General features: G+C 30.7%; 2 protein-coding genes across 3 annotated transcripts; one reads left to right on the forward strand and one right to left on the reverse strand.

The window, feature by feature from the left end:
• Positions 1-2,032: 2,032 nt before the first annotated feature.
• On the reverse strand, positions 2,033-9,880 carry LOC113397886 (probable serine hydrolase). The gene is made up of 2 exons (XM_026636413.2): positions 9,596-9,880; positions 2,033-3,202 (listed from the first exon to the last, which is right to left on the reverse strand). The coding sequence occupies exons 1-2, from the start codon at positions 9,630-9,632 to the stop codon at positions 2,295-2,297; spliced, it is 945 nt and encodes a 314-aa protein (XP_026492198.1). The 5' UTR covers positions 9,633-9,880; the 3' UTR covers positions 2,033-2,294.
• A 1,324-nt stretch (positions 9,881-11,204) lies between these two features.
• Positions 11,205-27,679, forward strand: LOC113397842 (translocation protein SEC62). 2 transcript variants are annotated; one of them, XM_026636359.2, is made up of 8 exons: positions 11,205-11,353; positions 19,015-19,141; positions 21,253-21,386; positions 22,320-22,439; positions 22,751-22,968; positions 23,655-23,841; positions 24,307-24,485; positions 24,985-27,679. In XM_026636359.2, exons 1-8 carry the CDS (start codon positions 11,318-11,320, stop codon positions 25,127-25,129), a joined length of 1,146 nt encoding a protein of 381 aa, XP_026492144.1. In that variant the 5' UTR covers positions 11,205-11,317; the 3' UTR covers positions 25,130-27,679. The 2 variants fall into 2 exon arrangements, with proteins under 2 accessions (XP_026492144.1, XP_026492145.1); XM_026636360.2 differs by lacking the exon at positions 11,205-11,353 and adding an exon at positions 14,327-14,443.
• Positions 27,680-27,903: the final 224 nt, after the last annotated feature.

Consider the following 27,903-nt stretch of genomic DNA (forward strand, 5'->3'; position numbering starts at 1 on the left):
GAACCAAGAAAGGCCATTATGTCATAACCATCAAGTTTTGTTTATTTTTAAAACTAATATAATTATTAATGTGACAAGTCTTTAAAAACACTTTAAAAGGATAGGGTATGAGAAAATAATAAGAACAACTGCTTACAGTGTTTAATAAATAATTTATTATTTATCGGAAAATTTATTGAATTGAAACATAGAACCATCTATTGAAAGTAAAATATAGTAATAATAATAAGCATACGAAAGATTAGTTAGAGATCTAGAGTCATACCAACAGCGACTTACTTCCGAGTTTTTTTTTTTTTAAGTTATTGATTTTGCTGACGCCATACATGCCGCTAGTTGAACGCCGAGTATTCGCAGTTTGCTGTGACATAGGTACAATATTCTTTTAGATATGCCATTACATATGAGTAAGTAATAAAAATATACCAAAATAAAAAATATATTATTCATTTTTGCTCAATTAAACTCATACGAATATTGCATTATTTTTTACAATAACTCAGTTAAATTCGTGTTAATACAGTTAACTGTAAAACTCTCTACAAATATTTTGTACTGTGTTACCATACACAAACTGGAATAGTATTATTAACAAAATTATATCAATTAAATAAATAAAAGATTAAGAATATAACAAAATTAATAATATTATAATAATTGAAGAGCTGCGTATCCTACGTATATTTATTCGTCATTTTTGTTCATCAAATAAATATTTAAAAAACAAAACAATGTTTGTTTATAACTATAGATTGACTAATAGACACTCAAGAAAGTTACACACATATGAAGTATTTAACATATTAAATAAATAGCGTCTTGGACTTAAATCAATAGATACATATCACAAACACGTGATGTTACCCAATTACCACAAGTGATACGAAAAAACCGCATACGATATTAAAATAAGCAGTTAAGGAGACGAAAAATTGAACCTTTGACTTATAATTAAAACACTTATAAAAAAACACCGCAGTTACAAATTGTTTACATTGTTAAGATATGAACGTCAAAAGGTTAAGTTTAAAACACACGTGTGCATTAATATGAAATCAGCGTAAGCAGGATAGTGCATACATTGCTTATATTTATTTATTCTGTGGAAATATTGTAAAGTATGTGTACACTGTACGTTTAAATAACGTACTGGACAATTTATTAATAATAATGATAATTTTATTGGAAATACTATGTAACACCTAGTGTAATTCTTTGATTATATATCTAGTCATATAGATATACATAGACTGTCATACTGAGAACGCATTAAATAAAATAAGGGCCATCAATTGACCACCAAGTACACGCACACTAGTAAAGTAATATGACGTTTGGTGAGTTTCAATCGTAGCTCTCACGCACACCGAGATAATAAAGTTAGTTCGTTTGTTATATTTATTTTGTAGTGCGAGACTCTACATAGATACATAAGTAATCTTAGGTGTAATGTTTTCAGGGTTCATGGTTGTGTGTGAGTTTAAACATACAATTAAATGTCTGAACAAATTTGCTTGTATGGTGATATCGTCGCGTCAGAAAATACCTACTCAAGTAGAATTCTAAAAAAAAAAAATTTACATATTTTTTAATTTTTTTTAGTAAATAGAGTGTTTCTCGCTGCAGGACTATATTGTCTGCACCAATGAATATCGATATAAACGTGTCGGTCGGTACTGTAATATTTTCCAGTGCATATATGAATAAATGTCTATTAATGTGTTTAGCTATCTATATATAAGTAATTTGTTGCTATTTTGTTCAAATATCTACGATTTTGAGTTGCTTCAAGACGTCAGTACATTAAATAGATACTTATTGAAACAATACAAGTTTATGTAACCGAGCTGACCTTTAGTTCTTTGAATAATGTATATTTTCGTCACCGCTAGAATTTAAATTCAAATAAAGAAACGATATTTTTCTTTTGAAATATTTTTAGATGGATGTCATTAGTTATTTGGATGATCGAATATCAATATTTTAATTTGTCTAAATTAATTCAGTTATATTACTATGTGGTAGTTATTTTCGAAATTCAAATTAATACAAAATTGCGTTTCGATAAAATAAATACATAAACAATTCTAGCGTTAATATTATTAATAAAAGTGTTACTAGACTGGAAAGAAATACCTTACAATTTTACCCGTCGATAAATATAATTTACGAAAGGCTTCTATAAAACCGCCTCAAAGGCACTATCTATTAACGTAAACGTATATTGTGCATTTGATCCTATTTTATTGCATCACATTAAATATCACCAGTATTAATTAAGCCTATAAATTAAACTAATAAAGTTCTAAGAAATCTTCAATGATAGTGTCTATATTCTGTGGTGCATTTAAATGGACGTGATGTGTTCCCTCTACTTCGATGTAATTAACGTCAGCGTTTTGTTTTAGTTTTTCAATTATGTCCAGGTAATAGTCCAGTCTCTCCCACTTCTGACCCGGTATAGCCCTTATGTTTAAAACCTTACACGTTACTTTGCTCGCATATTCTAAAGCAGTTTCGATTGACATCATCGCTAGTCCAGCCACCTTTAGCCTGGGATCCCTTTTAAAGTAAAAGCCTTTCTTCTTCATATGCGCTGGAACCGGAGCCATACCCCTTTTCATTAGAACTTTGCAATTCTCCCGCGATACTGATCCCTTGTACGCTTCACAGACTATATCGATCATCTCTTCGTAATCGTAGCAGGGTATTTTCTCCTCTGGCAAGTTCTCGTATTCAAGATTCTTCTCGATCATACCACTAGTATTCTTAACCATATGCTCCGGCACTCTCACAGCCGGACTCGCTATATCGATGCAGATAATTCTATCGACGTCGTCAGGAAACGATGCTGCATACATAAAACTCAAAGCGCCTCCTAGCGAATGTCCCATGAGCGTTATCTTACTCCAATTAAAATATTTCACTATTCTTCGTAAAAGAACAATTCCATCCCAGAATATATAATACAGCATACCCGTTGGGTAGTGAGAAGACAATCCGTGTCCAGGTAAATCGATACAGAGCACAGATGTGGCGGCTGGGAGGAGAGGTATCAGTTTGTCCCAAGTGCCGGCGTTATCCTGCCAACCGTGAATTGCGATCATCGGTTGCTTGTTCTTCGGCCCCCACCATCGGCCCGCGACGTGGCCCCATGGTACCGGAATTTCTATTTCTTCCACCTTAACCCCAAGAGGTAAATCTGAAAAGAAATTGTTTATAAATTATTATTTTATTCAACATTTCATGAGACTGGACTATCAGCAATGGACCGACTGATTTTATCACGTGATTAACAAGACGAAGTGTAGTTTACAGTCACAAGGGAGACCGTGATAGGAGTATTTTAATTAGTTAATGCATGTATGTCCGTGCATTATCTGCTGATAACAAAAATCGCATCACATCCATAACACGACAGTCTGGGTTCGTTTTTATTAATTGATATGATCGTGTAAATAACACTAGATAAAACTAAGGTCAATAATGTGAACGTTCTTACTATATAAACTAAATATAAATTATATAAATACATTAAAATACTATATACATTATTACTATACGTAACATTTATGTTAATGAAAGACATTGTTTTTGGAATGCCTAATTGAAGCAGCTGCTTAATTAATATACAAAAAAACTTATACCAGATTATGGAGCGCGTTTGGAAAAGGTTCTAGTATATAATATTAGTATTTAAGTAGCTAACTTTTGCAGTTAAATTTAAGACTACTGATGTGATAGTCGTGAACATTATTGTAGTAAAAAGAATGAAGAAAACCTATGACACCATCTGCACCTCAGAATTTTTTTTATATTTCCAACGAAACTTTATCCGGCGCTACAGGATGTGTAGTCCTTGGTACGAACGTACGTGGTCAGTTTTCTAGACAGTTCTTTTACACAATTGTTTTATACAAAATGTATAAAACAATAACATTCCTATTCTCTTTATTGTTCTTCCTCAGTTACAGAAAAATAAACATATAAACAATGATAATTAATAACATCAAATTAAAAAAAGGACAATGCCGTTAACATTTTAACTTAAGAAATTAATGATAAAGATATTGTGTTCGGCGCTAATTGTAACATCATTTTAAAATATAATTTCAAGGTAATTATTATCAAAAGTAACTTAATTAAATGAAGGAATAGCCTCAATATCCTCCTCCCAATAGTTAAACGGTATATGGGCCATGTAGCAATGTTAAAACGCAGCTTTAATTCGGCTTAAAAAGTATTTTTCTAACCAGAGACAATATATTAATTAAATATAATTGATTTGTTTTTGGTTGCGGTATTGATATAGGTTACAGTGTGAGATCGCCTAAAATAATATTTGCATTCGGCCGCTTTTTATGCTTAAGACGGTGCTGATTACACGATAGGAAGTATAGGTATTCTATAAGAAGAAACCGGAACTCACCGCGGAACATGATCATGAAATACGAATTGACATCTTTCAAATACCCCTGCGAGTCCTACGGTGAGATGCGAATGATTTTTAGATTAGCTCGAATGATACATAATCCTGTCTGTATCGCCATTACTACTATTAATTGTTATTTGTAATATTTATTGAGACATTATTTAAATTTATAAGGGCTTTATTTAAATCTTTTGTGATAGATTAAAATTGCGTTTGTTAAATAAACAAAGATTTGGTTAAATTCAAATTAAAATAGTTTACTTACTTTCGTTTCTTTCACAATCGTTACAAGACGATAAAATAAATATATACCTAAATAATAAATAAATTATACGATAACTAATAGATTTTTACTTGTTTTATTTAAAAATTATAGCCCAGTCGGGTTAACTAACGAACTTCTTGCAATAATTACCAACCTGACAATTATTGTATCAGTCTTTAGTTCATGGGCAGTTCAATTTCGACCAACCTCGACCCCGACTTTAGCCGCCATCTTGATTTTAAGAGGGTAAACAATTTTCGTTAATAGCTTGGCAATTTTACAATTTTAGAGAAAAATCATAATGACTTAAGTTCATCATTATTCCATTTATTTACATAATCTCATTTAGTTCCTTACTAATTTTGGGACCGATATTTTTCATATTAGCGGAGACAAGAGGAATGTAATTATTGAAAAATGTAAAAGCTGATGCGATAATTTTCGTAAATTCATTATGAACAGCACACCGCTTCCGTGGCAAAAAAATAAATTATAAGTATAAAAGTCGTCTGTAAACCATCTAGTTAGGCGTACACAGCTTTTTTTAAATATATTTTTTCTGTCGTATAATAAACGAAAATTACGTTTAAATAGTAGACGATACATTTATAACAAGCACTTAGATCCTACAACAATTTATGTTTGCTTACTCGGTCGCAAGCTTTTCATAAATTATCTTAACATCGATCGATTGATCGAAACTTAACATCGATATTTGGTTTAAAAAAAAATAGTTTTTTTTGCGTTGGGTTTTATATTGGGTAGTATATTATACAGCTTAATCAAGTCTATTTTAAAATAAAAATGGTTTATTGATTAAAGCACTACAGACTAGTTTCAAGAGAACATATTTACAAACGAATCTAAACCTAATACTAAGTTGTACTAGGTTTAGACTCGTGTTGCTTACACGGTCATCAACCAAGACCAACAAAACTTACCAATAATAATTGGTCTTACATACATTCTAAAAATATCTTAAACGACATAATTCTAACATTATGCCTTTAGAATGCAAGTGCGGAAATTCGTTAGTGCACGTGCGTGCGTGTGTGGAATGTAGATGTGTGTATAAAGTCATAGTGTGATTGACAATAATCACATCACGGCAATAAACTACAGGTGTTAACGAGCTAATCCTACTAGTCATGACTTACATGTGGACGAAATAAAAAAAAACCATAAATAGTATTTGGGAACTGTTATTTTTGAAAACGGAACGTAATTAAGAACTCAATTATAATAAAAAGGTGCAAAATTCAATAACATAGTACGATTGGCAATAGCTACTTTTCATTGTACATTTCCTTGTCACCTATTGTAAGTGATTTGTGTAAGTGTATTTGCTAAGTGATAACGAAGATAATGTTAAGGCGATATCAAATGATGTGTACAAAGTCCGTTCAACGTAAACATGAATTGCTATTTTTTTTATGAACATGACCTCCAACGATATTTTAGTCCAGGAACAGAGTACCTGATAAAAAATACAAAATCATTTCTACAATATCTATACTAATAGTATAAATGCCAATGAAAGTCTGTCTGTAACGCTGTCACTGCTAAACCTCTGAAGCGGATTCGATGAAATTTGCTATGGGGTAAGCTTGAATCCCTAGGAAGGACATAGGACTACTCGTGAATACCTAAAACCTACCACAATCCTTAATAAATAGCTGACTGACTATCTGACTGATAACACACCAACTATTTTCATTCCATTGCCGCGTGCGGCTCCACGATTAGTGTCGTACTCCGCACGACTCTACTTTTGACGTCATCAAGCATATAGGTAACTAATTTTTTAGTTTGAATAATTTGTCTGAATTCATTAATTTTAAAGCTAAAACTCATTGTATGGCCAATAGCAGAACAAGACGGCGTGTCTCTTGCTAATACTGTGATTGGCAGGTATGCCGTCGCCGCTTGAAACTAGTCGGTATATTTCGACTATTTCGACGTTGCTCGTCATTTTCTGTTTTGTTCATATTGAATATAATGGCTAACGATGTCGGGCGACGGGAAACAATCTCACGAAATTGCTGCTTCAATTATTTCGAGTAGTAACTAATAAGCGCATGAAATAACTCTTATATATGAAAATTTCAAGTAAGCTCTTGTGTTTTTCCAGATAGTTGTTTTGAATTATTTAAGTTATTATACATCCTATGAATAATGTTTCCGTTTTTTTATCATCTATATAATCTGTATTGACTAATACGCTTTATTCATCAATGTTTTCAATTTTTATAACATGTGGTTTAAATTTATTAATAGGCTAAGTAATTGCGGAATTTTAGTATACAATGGAAGGTCTACCTTGGAATAACCAATAAGCCTTGCCCGAGTAAATATTTAGACTCTGTGGAAACGAAAACTTAGGGTGAGAAATGTATTTATACATTCGAAAAAATTTAAATAAAAATAAAAGTATAACCATTTTAAAATAATAACATTAATATATGTATATACTAAAAATAAAAAAGGACCAAAAGTATATCCTTGCAGAACACCCGTTTTTAGAAAAGGTCGGAAGATTTATTCTTTTAATGAAAATCTTTGATTTAGGTATGAAGCCATATTTTAAAAGCTCTACCTTTAATACCCTATATTTAAGCTCACATATAAGCATTCAATGTTCTACACAATCAAATGCTTAAAAAAAATCAAAAATTACGCCACTATAACTCTGTGATATTTCACAGGCTCCGCAAACATGTCTAAGAAGTTCGATCCCCGTATCAATTATTAAACGACAAGTAAAAAAACACGTTTCATTATTATAAGCAGGAGATAATTTTATTGCGATTTTTGTTATTAGGTACTGTGTTGTTTTTAAAAAGTAATTTTTTTCTATATTTTACTCTAGATTTGTAAGTGGTCACCACCGCATAGCCTTTAGCGCTATAAGAAATATTAACCATTCCAAACATTACACCAATAAACTACCAACCCTGGGAGCCAAAAGATGTTTTGTCCCTTGTGCCTGTTACACTGGCTCACTCACCCTTAAACACGGAACACAACACTACTAAATATTGTTGTTTGGCGGTAGAATAAGTAATGAGTGGGTGGTAGTTATCCATCCCCCGTTATATGTGGTATGTACCATATGTTTTAACTTTAAACTTATAAATATTGATTCCTTCCCATAAGACCCGTAAGTGCGACAAAGCACGTCATATATGACATCCTGCTCTTACATTTTGGTGCTTCATGGACAGCTAAAGTTAAAAAATATTAAAAATAGTCTTTAAATAGAAGGGCATATATCATATCTAAATGATAAATGTGGCCATTTATTAAATGTTGAATCATCATAATATTACTACTAGAATGTTATTTAAGGAAATAGTGTTGTGTAATATGTTATAATTAATGTATGTTACAATCTGGTCATTGAACTTTTTTTAAATACATATATTACCCATAGTTATTGCAACATATGTACAAAGTTTTTATAGTCATATTAGATACTGGGATCTTAGATATGGTCTGCAATTTGTATTTTTTTATGAACGTAGATTGTTTAGTAATTTTATAAGTATTTAGTAAATATATCAAAAAATATTTAGCATTATTTAAATGTACTAAAACAGTCCAATGAGCAAAATTGATTTTTTTTTTTTAATAATATGCACTCCCAACGTAATCATGATTGCAAAAGTGATTAAGTCATAATTATGGTAAGTGATATGACTGTCTATATTATTAAAATATAAATATTTATTTATTTTATAAAGACACAACTTATAGTTATATACAACATATAACAATGTATATACAATCCACCATTTCATTTTAATTACCAGCTGTGTGTCCCTTTATCTTTTAACTTTATCTGAGAGAAATAAGTAATTTTATTTATTTCCCGATCGCATTACCATATGCAATTTCCTATCCAATCTATCCAGGGTCCCATTTAAATACACACGCAAAAAATTTCACCAAAATCAAAACAATGTATTGTTCAAATAGTTATATATATAAGAAAATAAATTTATTTTACATACTATTCTGATAGCAATGTAATTTGAGTTTCCTTCGCCGGTTCTTCTCAGGTCAGGGTATTTTCTTTTACGAACCGGTGGTAGTGTTTAATTTGACTGTCAATAAGTAAGTGTAATGCTTCTATATTGAATTAAGGAATTTGAATTAAGTTTGAACTTATGTGAACTTAAGTGTACACCATAAAAACTGGTATTTACCTTTTTTATTTACTTGACAAATTAAAGTTTTTTACAATATTACAACATTTTAATTTATTTAATTGTATTATTTCAAGGATATCATGTATAAACTCTGACTTTAACAATTTCATTGATAAGGAAATTTATAAAACTTTTCGGTTATCTTTTAAGAAAAAATAGACCAAAAACTTAAGAATTTAGGCCATCAAGGTCACCACTATAACTCAGACATTTACATTGTACAATTACTCAAATGTTAATATTGAAATTAAATTATGATAAGTATATAATAAAAATATTAAATTTGTTGTGAAAAAAATCCAAAATCAGATAAATTAGTTCCAAAAATGATATGTAGTAAGAATATCGTCCTAGATTAATTATTAATTTTATCATGAAGTATCTATAAGCTCAGCTTCTCTCAGCTATAAGTTTTAATAATAAGAATATAGTTTATAAATATAATAAAATACTAAGGCTAATGGAGTCCTTAACTACAAATAATCACAAGGTGAAAACATTTACTATGTGAATAAAGATTGAATGCAAAATTTAGAATGTTAAATATAATATGTTAAAAATACCATATTATATATATATATATATATATATATATATATATATATATCAAAATTGTTCATTTCAATCTGATTGTGTGGGAAATTATTATAAAAAATCAAATTAATTAAAATAATTCTTATAACATACCTTCTTTTTGATATCCATTGACCTTCTCTTCAGCCATTCTGCAGTATAATATCGTTCTTTTTATGAAAACAAGTTACACTTAAAACTATGCACACAATTAAAAAATAAAATATTTCAGAAATAATATAATATTTTTATGAAAGTTTATTATAAAAAAATAATGGAATATTTGGAACACTGCAAAGAACGACACTACGTAATCACTCGCGCAAGCGCTTTAGCAATAAATAAAATTATTTACATGAAACAACTAGAACAGCTGAATATAAGACAATTACTGAGAATTTGAAATTGACAGTATTTGACACACTGCTTCTGCGTCAGTTGTACTTGTGACTAAAGCATAGATTAAAAACAGATACCACTTTGACTAAAGTTAAAGTCACAAACTTCACTGTATGTTTTTGCAATATTTTTAAATTCAACTATAACAGTTTAAAAACTCATTAATTACTGTAAAAATTGAAAAAAGGAAGATAACATAATGTTTAAATCAGAAATTATAACAAGATGGGAATTGGGAAGGGGAAAACTGAATAATATCAGCAACAATGTTACCGTTAATATGCCTTATTTATGAATGTTTTTTTACATTAAATTTAAATTTATTAATCAGGTCAGGGTCAAGTTAAAAATAACTGTGGAATATTACAGAAAGTCGGAAGCTAGGTGTTACAAGCTTGCCTTTTCTCTTCATGTTTATACAATAATTGTCACTGTTTCTTTCATAAAGGTCTACATTATAATCATCGAGACAGTACAATAATAAAATAACAATCTACTAATGTGGTTAAACGCATAAGTGACAAATAGAAATACTAGCATTTTTTTTTCTATCGTACTTTAAATACGCCGTCTCATTTTATTTTAAATACACATGGCAGTGTAGTGAATGCATATATGTAATACAGAATATATTTTTTTGTTTTGTTAAGGTTTAACATATTATTATTAGAGATGAAACGGATAGCAGTTTGGCCAGATACCGGATACCGGATATTCGGTCGACCATGTGGCCGAATATCCGGCGAAACGTAGCCGATCGCCAATGGGACCCTTATTCTTTGTGGGCAGCTAATGCCAAACAATATCCAAATTTAACAAAGTTTGCCAAAATCTACCTTTCTGCACCTTGCAGGAAGGTGTATAGCGAAAGACTTTTTTCTGAAGCTGGCCTTATTTATGAAGAGAAACGCAACCAACTGCTACCTCTCAATGCAGAGAAATTAGTATTTATTCACCTTAATTTGCCCTTAGTGCAGTATGAGTACTAATTCATTAATTTTCTTTGTATTACAATAATTTACTATTGTGTGATTAAAAATTTACAACTAAAACTATATATTTAAGTTAAGTGATACTAAGACTAACTAAAGAATTACTCAAAAATATGTTTTTTTTTATTCGGCCGGATGTCTATCCGGTATTCGAATAGTAGCTATCCGGTACGGTAGTTACCAGATATCCCCTTCATCTCTAATTATTATTATTATTGTTAAATAATTTTTTTATTTTTTGTTTCTTTTTACAAATTTTGTCAATTTTTATTAATTAAAAACATCTATTAATTCTATAAGATTTCTCTTTCAAATTATTAATTATCTTTATGACTATAAGACTAGCAAGTAGCAACATTGCAGTTGCAATGCGTCATAGAAAACTGAAGAAATAATATTTCAGTGAAGACAACAAGAATCGCTACGTTGACAATTTTATGTGATAATGGCAGACAAAAGGAAAATTAAAAAACGAAAAGAGGTACGTATTCAATAAATATTTAATGACAAATTCATAAAATTATTTAGGTATTACAATACCGCTATATATAAACCATATTATTGTTTTCATTCCCATTTCCATATTGCCGACTATATATTAAGCATTAATTTACGTATATATTTATTATTTTGGTCAAGTAATGTTGATAATTATTTAATTATTTCTGATTGTGTAACTTTTATGCGTACAATTGTAATGACGTATTTTATTAGGCTATTAAAAAGTTCTGAAAACACGTATACTATTTGCGGTGTTTGAACAAATGAGTCAATACTTTGATATAATTACTTCAAATAAAAAATAATACGTTTACTTTGGCATAATGCGCAGTAACCCTTGTTGTAGCAGTGGCATGGTATTTTCAACATTTTAAAAATAAACCACGATCCTTCCGGCTGTTCTTTGTTTGATCTGTGCCAACCGTTTCACGAATAATTTATTTTATTTATTTTCAGCGAAAAAAGGTTTGCTATTGTTCATTTATATTTAATTTAAATACCTTACTTTATATATTATTAAATCATAAAGTACTATTTGTAATAATAGCTTTAATATTTATATATACACAGATACTCACAGAAATTTACTGCTAACTAATAATTTAAGTACTTGTTACAGTTTTTAAGAGTTTTTTTATAAAAATATTTAAAATAATCAACTAGTATCATGGCTGCTTAATGATCTTATGTGCACTAATTATGTTATTACTATATGTATAGAACATTGACAAAGCGATATTAAAGGTGTTTCTTATTAATCGTGGAAACCTAGAAATGATATAAGAGTCTAAATGTTTCACTGTTGGGTGAGATCTCTCGATGAGAAGTTTATATATATTATACAACTATTTCAATATTGTTGACTGTAAAATTTAAGTTGAATTATAAAAAGCAAATTAAGCATGTCCAAAATTAGTAGTGCATGTCGGGGTTTGAACAAAATTTTTTTGTTTATGATTTACATGATTTAACCACTGAGCCATATCCGAGGAAACGTGAAGAGGATATTTATTAAATATGTAATCAATTTGAGTAGTTTAAAATACACTAATCTAATTCAGGGTTTGTTTACAATGACCTATTTTTTGTTGTCTGATGTTTCTAAACAAAAGCAATAATTAGGACAATGAATTAAAGTATTTAAATATTGTGTATGGTATACATATATGAAATCACATAACCAAGCCTTGTCTAAAGTAGGTAGACTTGTTACTTTTTTTTATTATATATCAATTTAATGATAGATCTTCAGCCACAGACAATGTTTTGATCAATTAACAAGCTTATTCACAGTTTTTTGGATGTCTTTCAAGTTAGGTATCTAAAATTGTTCACATCTTTAAATCAGTTTTTATTAATTAACAACTCATTAAAACAAATACTTCAAGAAACATCTGTTCTGATAATTAAATGCATTAGCGTTTGTATTATGTTTTAGACTTATATTGCGTTGTAAGTATAACTTGTATTTTTTTAATTATTTTTGATACGGATTGCAGAATTATCTGACGGTACAGTGATAACTTGTTAAAAGAATAAAAATGGAATTCATTTTATTTTCACATGTGCGTTGCATAGCACTGCACACATTATGAATCATATGAATCCTTTAGAGAAATGAACTTTTAGCATATTATTCTGGTCATAATTTTGTTTTATCTATTGTGTGTGTTTTTGTTGTTGTGTTATTCATTTTATACTCCCATTGATATGCGGACATTTACTACATATTTTTACCAATGATTTGGAATATAGTACACAAAGTGTAACTGTGATTTTCATAAATGATAAATTTGTGATGATGGAAAACTGTGACGATTTTTGCATGTTAATTAATTGTCGACACATGTAAATCTATAAAGTGCCAGTGATAGTTAATAATTTTCGCAAATGACCTAATAATTTGGCTGCATAAATATTTATAACTTAAATTTTAATTTTTTACTATTTCCTTACCAATTACTGTAAAGCAAAAATTTATAAACTCCTCACACTTACATAGTTTAAATCTATCCAAATCCAATGTGTGTATAATTTTAAAATGAAAAGCAGATGAGGTATACATGTGTATCTTCAAACAGTGATTCTTTATTACTAGATGGCACCACTCTAAATTTAGCTTGCACACTTAATTTATCTCAGAGCTTGCTTCCCCTTTTTAATTATAATTTAAAGTAATATTTTAAAACCGAAAGTGGGGTTGTTTATTATGTATTCAAGTCTTTTATACATTTTACACATTGTCAGACTTACATAATATGGTACCTAGAACCTGCTCATATCTCAAAAGCAGCTGTGATTTATTTAGAACTAACTCTACAGGCTGTTTTTGTTTTGTTTCGCTCTGTCCAAACTCACAATTTTGTTTCATAATTTTTTGTCATTTTTTTTTTCGATTTTGGCAACAAATCTTTTGTTTACATAAACATTAAAGTATTTCCTCCTGATTTTGAATTTCTTTCATATATAATTGTATTGTTATTAATATATGTATAAGATTTCAAGACATCTTAAAATTCAGAGTGGAATTAATTAGTAAATACTTTTTTTTTATTATATGATTGCTTAGACATTTAGTTCATATTACGCTTTTCAAAGTTATATTTTATAGCCATAATGGACATATTTAAAAATTTATATAAAAATGACGTATACTTTTTCAATTGGTAAACAACGACAATTTTTTTTTAATTACTTTGCTGCGTGTCTGTAATACAGGTATAGATGTAATGGAAACTTCTGAAGGTCTTTCTGCAATTGTATTCATTGTTTCATCTTTATGATCAGCAGATTTGATAAATAACAGAAAAACAATCTGAACTACATATAATAAATATAGGTATTGTAATACAAATTGGTCGTTACATATCATAAATTCAAAAATCGAATGTTTAAACTATGGCGAGTTACTCCTACTATTTTATTCCTACAAATCATGGTATCATTTAGGTATACTAGCTTCAAGAGAATGTCCCACTTTCACCGGTACGGTAGCGTTAGTCGAGAACTGTCACGATAGCTCGCGGGTGTGTACGTGGCCTTAAATGTTATATTAAAAATGAGAGATTTTGTGAGTATTCTATTTTTAAAATGTGTTGATATTTTGTGTTTATATTTTTTTTTTAATTTTGTGTACTTTATAAATACCGAGGTAGAGAGCGTGCTCACAAGTTTATTTTAATATGTACTAGTTGTTACCCGCGGCTTTGCCCGCGTAGAATATAAATTTATTTCCAAATTAACTTAAAATGTTAGGTTAATGTAATACCTCTTTGTAAATCACATTGGTGTGTATTTCAGCCCTTAGGGTAGAATATCCAGAAACGCTTAAATGCGAATCAACTCATTTTTAATCGGTAGCCCAAAAATAAAATTTCGATCTTCTACCTTCAAAATGACAGACATCCAGACTAACCTGAATACACCTATTTTTCCCTTTAGGCCTAAAATATAAAGAAACGCTTAAATACGTATCTAATCATTTAATCTCAAAAATAAAATTTCATGCTTCTAACTTCAAAAATGTCGGTCTTCCAAACTATCATATATACGAAATGTCAAACTATTTCTCCCCTTTGGCGTAAAATATCCAGAAACGCTTAAATACGTATCAAATCATTTTTAATCGCTAGCCCAAAAATAATATTTCATGCTTCTAACTTCAAAATGACAGGCTTCCAGGCTAACCTGTATACGAAATGTCAAACTCTATTTCTCCCCTTAGACGTAAAATATCCAGAATCGCTTAAATACGTATCTACTTATTTTTAATCAGTATCCCAAAAATAAAGTTTCATGTTTCTAACTTTAAAAAATTCCATACGAACGTTCAACCCCCTATTTCACCTATTTAGGGGTAGAATATCCAAAATTCCCTTCTGAGTGGGTGACACCCATGATATGTTAGTTTATAAGTGTACAGCCTAAAATATAAGTTTTATGCTTCTTGTTCTAAAAATTCTAAACATAACAATACTTTCAACAACTTACAACCTTTCATCCCCCTTCTCAACCCTTTACAGCACTTTTTTCCAATTAAAAGTAGCTTATGTCCTTTCTCAGGCTCTAGACTATTTGTGTACTAAATTTCATTTAAATCGGTCCAGTAGTTTAATCGCACGGCTGATCCTTTAGTAGTAGTTTTATACTGGTCTCGGCCTGTGACGAATTCTTTTGGAGATGACATTAAAAACTTTGTCTTAAGATTTGTCTCAATAACCACCGTCTCAAGATATACAGGAATAGACGACATTGTTTTCCAGATATCAAAACCACAGTCAAAACTATTAGACGTAGACCGTTAAATACACTTATTTTTGATTAAAAAATCTCCACCAGCTAGAAAAGAAATACAGTTGATAGGAGAATAAATGTCAGAGGATTTTGCTTTGAAAGGTTTAGGCGGCGGGGCCACCTTTGTCATTTGGCTTTCGAAGTATGATATTATGTAGTCCTTTAACCTTTCAAACTTTTCTCAATAAATGGGCGATCTGAACCAAAAACATTTCCACAAATCGAACTTCCCGAGATTAGCGTGTTTAAACAACTCATAAGCTTTATAATGTTAGTATAGATAACAAATAACATTCATATGTTTAATAGAAAACAATTTTTTTGGTCACAGAATAATATTGGTATACACTGAAGTTGCGGTATAAAACTTAATAGCTATAGTCAATTCCAATTGAAGAAGGAATAAAGATGATGATCGGCTGTATTGTGCACTACTAACGGTTCCTGATTAACATGGCATTATTTATAATATAATATTATTCCATTTAACGACTTATATCCAAATTAATTTTACTTCCGAAGTTCCGATAACAGTTTCATCCATGTTCAAAACGTAATTTTTGTCGCAAATCCATATTGAATACCATCGATAATTTAAGTTCTCGACCAATGATATCGCGTTTAATTAATATTAAATATTGATTATTCGCCTTTTGTCTTCTTGTGGTTGGATTATCGCGATGCTTTTATTAAAGGAATGAATAATACTCCTGTATTTCCATTAAGCGTAAGTTTGTGTTAGAAGTGGAGGCAACAATGAGACCAAGAGGTCAGGTTCGGACCGACTATATACTTTCACTTCGCTAGGCTCTGATATTATTCATACTTAGTTCCCATTTTAAAGTTATTCCAATGGACAGAAGTTTTGCCAATCAAGTTATGAGGTATTCGCAGTTTAATTCAAAACAATGTAAATATTTCCTTCGGTTACTATCTTAAGAATAAATTATAATATCGAATACAAAATAATTTCATCCGGAAAGTGACCGGCGAAAACCGGAATCTATTTCATGGAATTAAATTCGTATATTTAAAAAGAATGTTATAATAAAAGTGGACAAAATTAATCTAGAGGCAACAAATGAGTTGATTGGATGTGGGTAGGTCAAATTGCATCCTAACCATTATATTTTTTATTTTTAGAACTTGTTATTTAAGCAATATTGCTGATACTATTTTTAAACTCATTTCACAGGATCAATAATATAGCTATCTCATTCTTATACATGTCATTGAAAAGGGTAGCATGTTTTTAATAAAATTTATATTAAAAAAATCGCATCAGGATTAAATCGAGATAGATATCTCAAACTGTATGTCTTGCGTAATTCATTAGTTGTTAATCATTTTTGTTAGCAAGTGCCAATGTCAGGGTCAGCGTTATGCAATCGTTAAACGCCTTGCTGCACTATCCGCTTTGAATTCATGAACTGACTATTTTTAAAAGTATATATTTGAATGTGACGTCGATTTTAGGGTATTATTTATTTAAACAAACGAAATTAAATAAAGTTCTATTCGAAAAATATTCCCATTTGGTGAAGACGACGAAAATGGAGCCTCAGTCAATTATTTCACTGGAAATATAAGATAAAAATCACATGATAAGAATCACACTTGCATTAACCCTATAATTGATAGTACATAGCACAGTAGCATTTCCGTCCAGAAACCGACGAATAATTGAAAGATGCCAGTTTTCGTACACATGTCAAGATATACTGTTAATCTCAAATTTAGTAAGATTATTATGGACCTGTAGTTACTGAAATCTGATTTCTCTTCCGGTGCTAAATGAAAAAAAATAATAATCACAGACTAAAAAGTACTTTTATAAGAAATGCTTTCAAATTAATTAATCCGGATTGTTGAATTGTTACTTTGATTATAATAATCGTTTCTTCAAATGAAAAGAAGTATTTTTGAAATAGTCGTTGGCGTTACCAGATTTAATTACTATCTAAATAAACAATCCAATATTTTTTACCGATGTCGAATCATATTAAATTTAAACATAAATACTAATATCCATTTTTATGTATAAAAGCAATCCTTAATACTGATTTCAATATTTCTAATATCAAACATTGCGAACTTCGGTACCAACTTCCATCCACAATTTCACTCTTGGGTGATGTATTTTCAAAAACGCTATAGCTGCTGTCTTCTACAAGCCTATACACCGATCTCCATACTTCTAAGTCACATAAGTGGAAAACTTCCGTACAAACATTCATTACCCATTTGATCCCTTTATAAGGTAAATTTGAGGAATCATCTCATATTGCTCATCTACGTTCCAAAAAAAATTGTCCAAAAGCTCATCCCACTCGCCCCACTGGTTTAGGCTGTGTGTTGTATGTCAGTCACTTATTTTAAAATTGTATTAAGTATATTAAAAAGAAAGTATAACAAAGGTTAAATTATTATAAAACCCAGGTTTAACGAATCAGCAATTCTACCGATTGTAACATTGGAATGGCAAGAACCTAAACGAAACTATTAATAAAATACTTAATTGATATTAGAATGAAATAAGTAATTGATACATGTCTATAATTTGTATGTATCATACTTTTACAATATACCATTAGTCATAAATCATTTGATGTCATCAAATAATTAATATGGCTAAACGACTGAGGCCCATTATATGGTAAGTTATAGCAAACAGCGGGGCCTCAAACGGTAGTGTTCTACATCGCGTGCCACTTGTATGGTGCCATTCAACTATCGATAGTATCGTTGTGATCAATACTATCGATAGTATCGATAGCTCTCCGTGAGCAATACTATTGGTAGCAGCGATACTATTGATACTATCGATAGTACCGATAGCTTTGGACTATCGATAGTTTATGTTTGTAATCGATATTAATGGTTTTTGTAATACTATCGATAGTATTGATAGATGACAATACTACCGATAGACTATCGATAGTGGACTATCGATATGCAACACAAGTGACATTAAAAAGTCTATCACGAATGCGACAGAAAAGTTTGTATTTGAAATAGAAAATATTACTATAAGAGACCCATTTTGAAATTGGAATCGTATCACGAATGCATATTTAGGATTTAATAGGACACTTCAAATGAAATTATCGTAGGTAAATAACGCACAATTTATGGTATTTCGTTTTCCCGCCTATGAAAGAACATCTCAAATTATAATTTAAAAAACTAACGGTGTGACCAACATGCAAGAAAAACCAGTTGTTTCTTGGTATCATATTTATATCGACATTTGTAAAAATAGGTTATGTATGTTTTTTTTTTTCAAAAATAGAATAAAGATCATCTTTGATATTCATTTGATAAACAAATACTCTTTTTATTTTGCAGGAATTTGGTGAACCGCCCGTGTCTGAGAAGCCAACAAGTGAAGAGTACGCTGTCGCGAAATGGTTGAAGGCTAACGTTCCCACAAAGAAAACCAAATTCCTCAACCACCACGTCGAATACTTTACAGGTATAGCGGTTGATCTATATTATAGATCTGTATTTTTAATATTTTATAGAATTTTTAGTATTTTTAGGGTTCTGTTCAACCAATAAACGAAGTCTTATAGAATCTTCCGTGTCTGTTCCGCCGTTATTAGTTTAGAATTTGGCACCCATGCAGAGTTAAGTGACCCATTCACAAAATAAATAGAGCTTAATCTTTGGAAAAAAAATCAAATGAAAATTCTTAGTCCGTAAAATTGCTACTAAGTGCAACCCATTCCACGCAAGTCCGACTTGGGTTTTTAATTTTTCATTGACTAATATAATTTTACATAACAGATTTAATTTCATAAACAGTGACATAAGAAAAGAAAAATAATGCAAACATTTAAAACGATAGAAAACTCAATGAAAAAATTTTGAAAGAATTTATAATGTCGTCAAATGATGTAAATAAATAAAACGTATAATGATATTAAATGTGTCCTGCGATTGTATTTCATCCACGTTCATTTAATGCGTTACAACTCCAGACATCCAATAGGTGCATTTACTATGCAGTTGCTAGATTGCTTGATGTTAGTTGATATTGTATACGCTACTCACTGTGGGTCGTGTTTTAGGGGTTGGTCGGTTTGCTTCATACCAATTTTTATCAAATTCGATTGAGTTGTTTGATCGCGAACAGACAGACAGAGTTACTTTCATATCTATATTAGTATAGATAACCTTCCTCAATAAACGAACATTTTAAAGGTAAAAGTATGACGAAAACTAATTTTTAGGAAAAACAAACATATACAAAGGTTACGTTAAGATATATAATTACAAAATTTACTTATCATGACGTCCAATGACGTTAATAAAAAATATAATTAAACTAGATACGTTCTACGATTCCATTTCATCGACCTTAGTTTATATAGTACACTAGGTACCCGTCCCGTCTCTACTCGGGTACTATAAGAATCTATACACGACATTTAGATTAAAGAACTGTAGATATATGACCTATTTGTAGGTTATCAGTTATGTAATTGAAAGAAAACATGAATGTTGAATATTTTGTGTTCACGTTTGATTAGGAATGTTTCGAATTAAACGTGTAACCGATACGAATTTTCATACTGTGACGCATTTAATGAACCATAAGTCGTTTGCTTTTTATTGGTTAATATATTTCATTTATCTTACGAAATCGTTATTTTATAGTTCTTTGTAAATCAAAAGTACCTAACTTAACCTATTATTTTAAACTCGTAAAAATCGTCACGTATTCTATAAGTAAGGAAGCTTGTTATTATAATAGAATAAATGTATACTGCATTTGTTTCAAATAAATATATTTCAATAATTTTTCATTCGATGTTCTCATGAGCTATTGGGGCCATGGCGATCAAAAATAGCTTAATGCGCAGGGGATAATATAGTTCTTAAGTTGTGTGTAGACACTGTTTGACTCGACTCTTTCGTTCCTATAATCCGATGGGATGGCAATTCGATACCGGAGAGTTCGGGATCTGGACAAAGATTTAAATGTTTAGCGAAGCACAGGGGTGTAATCATTGCTAACTTCTAAACTTCGGAATGGTACTAATTCACAGTAGTATTCCTGAAACTTCGGTATGGTACTGATTCTTAAGGCAGTGTTGTCTTGTCCGAAAAAACCTTTTGAAAAAGTTTTGTAAAATTTACATTTGACTAATACATCATAAAACTTAGCGAATTAAACAGATACAACTAAGGAGAGCCGAGATGGCCCAGTGGTTAGAACGCGTGCATCTTAACCGATGATTTCGGGTTCAAACCCAGGCAGGCACCACTGAATTTACATGTGCTTAATTTGTTTATAATTCATCTCGTGCTCGGCGGTGAAGGAAAACATCGTGAGGAAACCTGCATGTGTCTAATTTCAACGAAATTCTCCCACATGTGTATTCCACCAACCCGCATTGGAGCAGCGTGGTGGAATATGCTCCATACCTTCTCCTCAACGGGAGAAGAGGCCTTAGCCCAGCAGTGGGAAATTTACAGGCTGATTATGTTTATGTATGTAACTAAGCAGTTGAACTAATTTATTGTTTGTTAAGGTTTTTCCGTTCAACTGAATTGTACGTTTGGAAACGTCTGTTTCAGGTACAAAGGCAGTAGATGCACTTCTCACATCGAAATGGGCAACCGGAAAGAATCCAGTCTTCACAACGCGTCGCGAAGTATCCGACTATCTCCACCAAATGCTCGTGCACAAACTGTTCCATAGGGCAAAGAAGGTATATTTATTAATTATATTTAATTACAACCACCTACAAGAACTTTTGAATTCTCGTTTTAGAATATTCTAAATCGAAATTGAAAGTTATACCGATTTGGAATGTAGATTCTATGAATATGTGATGTGATGTGCCAAGAGGAAGAAGTAGTGAATAATATTCAATTAGTTTATATATATTCTTTAGGAAAGTCAATGAATGTTATATATAATCTTATACAGACTATGAATATGGAATTTTTATTTATATTTTCTATTATGAGGTTAAAATGTATTTAATTTTTTTATTGTAAAACTGTTTATTATTTTAAATTAAAGAACCCTAATAATGATCCAGAAGGAATTTGACGAATATTACTAATGACTGCATTTGTCAACATAGAGTATTCAACTACTAAGAAGTATATAGTAGGCAATTTTGTATCATTCTATTATATCACGTTCATAGTGTTACTCTTAAAGGCTTCTCATAAAAATATAAAGCTGCTAAACAAACGCCTTCTCTTGTAAAACTCATTGGTCGCATATCAATTAGTGACTGGGATTGTAAATTATTATTTTAGATTTTTATCTTAGAAGATAATCTTTTATGTGATGATAATGTATAAAGACTACATTGTGCATGGTTAGTCTCATGCGTATTAATTTATAGGTTACTAATTGTCGCCCGCGGCTTTAGTCGAGTTTTAGGTGTTGGTTAAGTTGTTTCGTAAAGGACATACCCTTCCTTGGAGTTCAAGCTTAGTTCATACAAAATTTTATTAAGTTCGGTTCAGTGGTTTGACCGTGAGATAGCAACAGACAGACAGAGTTACTTTCGCATTTATAATATATATATATATATGTATATATATGAATATTTAATTATCGTCCGTCTGGTTGCTCAGATATTTATTGTTATATTTGTTGATTATCGTATTTATGGTTATTACAGGTACCAGTTAGTGAGCAAGAATTGAAAGGGAAGTCAAAGAAGAAAGACATTGAAAAGTCAAGCAAGAGTGGAGATGAGAAGGATGGAGAAAAGAGTCAAGCGAGTGCCTGTGAATCTAAGGTATGAGTAATATAACTATGCTTGGGTATAACTATACATATAACTCAAATACAAACCATATGAATGTATGGACATACATACGGTTTGTAGTTGAGTTGATTCGTAACTGATTGAATGCTATCATAATTATTGTTATTACCATCTCATCATCTGACCATTCATTAAAACATAATACACATATCCATAACTAAAGGTGGATGCTGTCTATGTAAATGTATTATAGAATAACAAAAAGTAACAATTTACAAAAGGTCATAAGTATCATGTAAATACATTTATCTAAAATTCTTAAATGTATGTTTTAATTTCAGGACACAAAGGACAACAAAGAGACTAAAGACAAGGAAAAAGAGAAGAAGAAACGTAAAATACGTTTAGAAATGCACATGGAACAATTGTTCTTGGACAGTTTGGATGCATATGTGTGGATCTATGACCCGATGCCCTGGTACTACTGGTTGTGTGGAGCGCTTGTTGTCTTCGGTACGATCGGGGTGTGCATGTTCCCACTCTGGCCAGCCACTGTACGGTGAGTTGTCATATTTGTTAAAGCTAAGTACATTTATTAAGTTCTATCAATTTAAACTAATTGTAAGACATTAGTAAAATGAGCTCTCGCTATAACAGAGATTGAAGATTATTTTATTAAATTCCTCGGTTATAAGGTAACAAATGATTAGTTTTGATTTTATTTGGTGAAAGGGTTGTGTGCAAGACCGTCGGTATAGGAACCATCAATCATCACGTATTCTATCAGTAACAGTTAAACAGCAATGCTCAGTATTGTTATATTTGTGTAACTACATATGTGCAAAAGGGATATAACATCTTAGGCCCCAAGTTAGGTTTTAAGGAATGGTTAATATTCGGCACCTATTTGATGGTGACCTTTACCATCAGGTCCCACAAAATATTCAAAAATATTTCAATGATAATGAGTCACCTTTAAAATTTTTATTAGTATGATGAGATGCACACAACACTCGACTACTCTCTTACTCAATAAGAGCTGATACTGAAATGAAACCAAATATTTACTGTGGAAATGGTGTTTTTATGTTGCTAATAAAGTATTATATCTTTGATAAATTCCATCAAAAAAGTTTATCGTCACTTGTATGCAGTCAGAACAAAGGAACACGATTATGTACATCTTAGTGTTCTTTCTACTCATAATGAAATAGACTATATGTTAATAAACAATTTTGTTCACAGGAAAGGTGTGTATTATCTAAGTGTAGCGGCTGCTGCATTCCTCGTAATGATCATAGTGCTGGCTGTGCTACGAGTTGTCGTGTTCTGTCTGGTGTGGATACTGACTCTCTCGCGACATCACCTCTGGCTGCTGCCGAACCTAACCGAGGATGTTGGATTCTTTGCATCGTTCTGGCCACTTTATAAGGTAACTAGTTCTCTATATAATATTTAAATGAATCTCATACCAAAGTGTGTGGCATTGACATGTATGTTCATAATAAAACTGACTGCCTCTTTGGTATAGTAGCTCGATATAAGGCTGCAGATTCTCAGTTATAGCCTGAAATCTGGATCTTGGATATAAAATACACTGCTGTAACTCGATGCGCACGTAAAACCGTCGGTTCTGCGCCTTTACTCTTTCCGGTCGTGTCGGATTTGCCGTTCCGTAGGATTGTATCTGATGAATGTTATATCTGAGTCTGGGAAAAGAGAGTGCACCTGTGTTAGCGCACATTTGTGCACTATGATATGTTCTCGTAGTTGGCTAGTCTCCCTTGATGTTGCCGTGGTATCAGTACAACATCATAATAAAATCTGTTGCTAACTCTACCTGCTATTTGAGTATTTAATAGTATTTTTTTAAGAAAAATATCATTTTCTTTTATAGTACGAATACCGCGGGCCGGGTTCCGAAAGCGATAAGTCATCAAAGAGCAAGAAAAAACGTAAGAAAGACAAGCATTCGGATGAGGAAGAAGAAAAAACTCCGCTAGTGCAAGCAGAGAAACCGACCGAGACAAGCGTTGAGGCAAAACCAATTCCTCAAGTTGAAACTGTTGATTCCAAGTGAGTTCAAATTATATCCTAATATTTATTTAGTGCTATGTCAGGGTTTGGAATATACTTTTCTGTTTTATTTAGAAAATATGTCAATTATATTTTTGTCAAAGTATATAACTACAACAACTATACTTATTTGTATATATGTATTGGTAACTTAAACTTAACTAAGTATATTGTAGATGTGATCTGGATAGTCTTCAATTATATAATATCTTTGATCTTACCTTGAGTTTTTGTTATCTAAGGATGGAAGATTGGAAAGTGCCTAGTTTTAAGTTGTTTTTTACTTGATAAGTTAATGATAATTTAGGGTTGATTATAGTGGTGATATAAGCTTGAAAATGATATCAATACTTATATTATAAATGCGAAAATAATTCGGATGGTATGACGATTGAAGCTACTTTTTTAAATACCTAACACTTAACGTGCAACTCCTTAAACGCTTGCAATGTCGCCGGTGACAACTGTTTGTAATATATATATTTTTTTTATTTTCCAGGGAAGAACCACAGGATCCAGTTTCAAACACAGATAAGCTCTCAGAATCTGAGTCGGAGAATAGTCAACGATCCTCAACTGATAGAGACTTTGAGATGGTTGAGCCAGCGGACTTTGAACCCGATCCGAAGGACAACACAACATAGGCATAGTAAATATTAGGTAATAACTGACTCATTGGGACAGATTCGAGACGATTTTATTATTGTTTTGTATTATGAAAATCTTTAATTTACTGCAAGATATCATTACAAAGAGCAAGAACCCATTATTTATTATGGTATCTTTGTTTATATTTATATTACTAACACGGCACACAAGGATATTATTATTATTAAAATTGTAATATTTGAACTATGGAGACATTTGTGTGTGCGTGATACAAATTATTATATAAACTTTTTTTTTTTGTAAATAATGAATTCTTGCAGTAAGCCAAATGAATAATAACGAAATGTGCAATTTTATATATACAAGCATAATATTTAATTGAATGAATCTTTAATAAAATTTACAATAGTGGAATATTTTTTTATTATAAATGTTATCCGTAACAAGTTACGGTAACAGCCTGTATATATCCCACTGCTGGGTAAAGGCCCCCTCAACTTTCTAGCAAGGCAAGGCAAGGATGAGTTATACCATGTAACTCCATAACTTGACAAGTAATTTAAAAGTATATATTTATATTTTTTAAATGATGTTGTCACTTTTATATCTATGAATGTTTAAAGTTTTGTTAGATATTGGTTTAACATTGTTCGTTCCTTTCGTCAATATATTGTAATTGACTTAACAAATATATATATTGAAAATTAGTTAAAGTAAGTATTTGACGCTTAAAGATCGAGTTAATACTTATACTTTCCTGTAACACTTATAAGAGCCTACAAAATAATGTGTATACAAAGGCGTTTGAAAGTCCCTTGACAAATGTATAATTAGTATTTTAAATTGTCAAATCAGCGTAAAAAGATTCTACATAATTTTTTAAAAGCATTAAGTAAATGAATCAAATAAAACAGTAAAAATGCAATTTTAGAACTTTAACATGGCAACAATAAGTTTTCTCGTTTCATATTTTTACATTTGCATTTACTTATATGTATGTTGTGAAGCAAGATGTTGTCTTTATATGTTTTATGTAATCATGGAAACTAATATATGTGTGACGTCACGCATTAGTTGTTTGCATAATAATTTCGATTTGAAGATTAAAAGAAATATTTTAAATATTTTATATGGACCAAATTATTTCATTATGATTGGACATGCTACTTACGTCTCTTTTAATGGATTGGTAACTTTTGTGATGGCAACAAAAATGTTGGTGACACTAATGAACAACAACATAGTACATAAAATGCCCAAGGGCTGTACTTGAAAAATCTTCTTAAAAGAATAATTGTGGTGGTAATTGTAACAGAGGATGAGTATTTTTGAAAATGTTACATAATCACGTAAATACGATATTTTTAAATGTAAATCGGCTTAGTCGTAGCCTTTCGACTTGGATGCACACACCATTCCTACTAAACGATCCAAAAACGATATTACAAGAATTTCAATGTTTTTGATTTTAAACTGATTCCACCGTTATGACGTCAACATTTCAAGGTCAAATTTTCTTTTTTACGTGTAACCTTCGAAAGACGTTTAAGACGCAAAAAATATTACTGTCACGTGTATCTTCACGAAAGTTAAAAAATGTGTATGTTTGTACTTGTCTGTCCCAGTGAGTTTTATAAAAAGTAGCACGATTGTTAGTTTCCACAAATTTTAAATGATTTTTTTCAATATTCGAAAACGTGATATTTTTAGTTTGGGACATTAAAAAAACTATTTTGGTGATCACCTTTTTTTTCTTAATTCAAATATATATATGTAAACAAATATTATACATATGACATGATGATATTTTAGTGTCATTAAAGATAGATAACTATATTTAGTGTTTAGATAAAATATTGTGTTGTCTGTGCACATTAATATTGTTAACTTTATGTTTGTAATTTAATATTTTGGTGCTGTTTAGTTTACGAGTTGAAAATGACCGTGTATAATTATATTTTAAAAAAGAAGTTTTTATAAGATTAAAAATATCAATTAAAAAAAAATCAACATCATAATTTAAAGAAAAAAAAAACATTATTTTTTAAAATTCTTATTCTGAAACTTGATATCGTTTTGTAATTTATTTTATAAAGTGAGTAAACTCGTGTCGTGAAAGTGGCCTATAATTTTTGGAATACTTTAATTTATTTAACTTTTCAATACTTAGCGATTCGTCGGCTTGTCAATTATATGTGTCGCAGATATGATTTCTTGTAAATTGTACTTCTTTGTACACTGAGGGTGAGAACTCACGGAACGTTTGTCACGCAGCCGTCGATGTTGTAATTCACTGAACTCCGCAATATTAATAGCCAATCGTAACTTTAATTGTACTTTTACTAAAGCGTAGTATTTATGGTATAATTAGAAAGCAAAGTCGCTTAGAGAATCAATTTATATTAATCACATACTCTGTAATATGATCTGATAAATTGCACTAATACTGCGCGGATAATGCGTACCGTGAGTACTTAGCTTAGTTTTTGTAAATATTTCGTTCTCGACTCAAGATCTAATCAACGTTACATGACGATGTATTATGACGTTGATATACGTCAATCAAATAAAACTATATAATCTTTGTAATGATTTTTATTTGTAGTCACTTTTCCTTCCACTATATTTCCATACCCGATTTTCTCTGGTCTTTGTTTAGTTTGCCTTTTAGTAAGTAAATTACCAAGTGTACTTCTTTTTGGATTAATATATAATTAATCCATCAAGGCTTTGATAAGGCAAGGCGTGTGGAATATGTTATTTATCCGACAAGTTCGAATAAAACACGCTGACCACAAATCCTTTGCGA

Source organism: Vanessa tameamea, chromosome 13, assembly GCF_037043105.1.
Source record: "Vanessa tameamea isolate UH-Manoa-2023 chromosome 13, ilVanTame1 primary haplotype, whole genome shotgun sequence".
Lineage (NCBI taxonomy): Eukaryota > Metazoa > Arthropoda > Insecta > Lepidoptera > Nymphalidae > Vanessa > Vanessa tameamea.

Excerpts from the sequence above, each read along its gene's own strand:
- LOC113397842 (XM_026636359.2), top strand. The coding sequence starts at position 11,318 with ATGGCAGACAAAAGGAAAATTAAAAAACGAAAAGAG. Across the intron at positions 22,969-23,654 it reads CTCTGGCCAGCCACTGTACG|GAAAGGTGTGTATTATCTAA; the intron begins GTGAGTTGTCAT and ends TTTTGTTCACAG. Across the intron at positions 24,486-24,984 it reads GTTGAAACTGTTGATTCCAA|GGAAGAACCACAGGATCCAG; the intron begins GTGAGTTCAAAT and ends TTTATTTTCCAG.
- LOC113397886 (XM_026636413.2), bottom strand. The coding sequence starts at position 9,632 with ATGGCTGAAGAGAAGGTCAATGGATATCAAAAAGAAG. Across the intron at positions 3,203-9,595 it reads CAATGGATATCAAAAAGAAG|ATTTACCTCTTGGGGTTAAG; the intron begins GTATGTTATAAG and ends ATTTCTTTTCAG.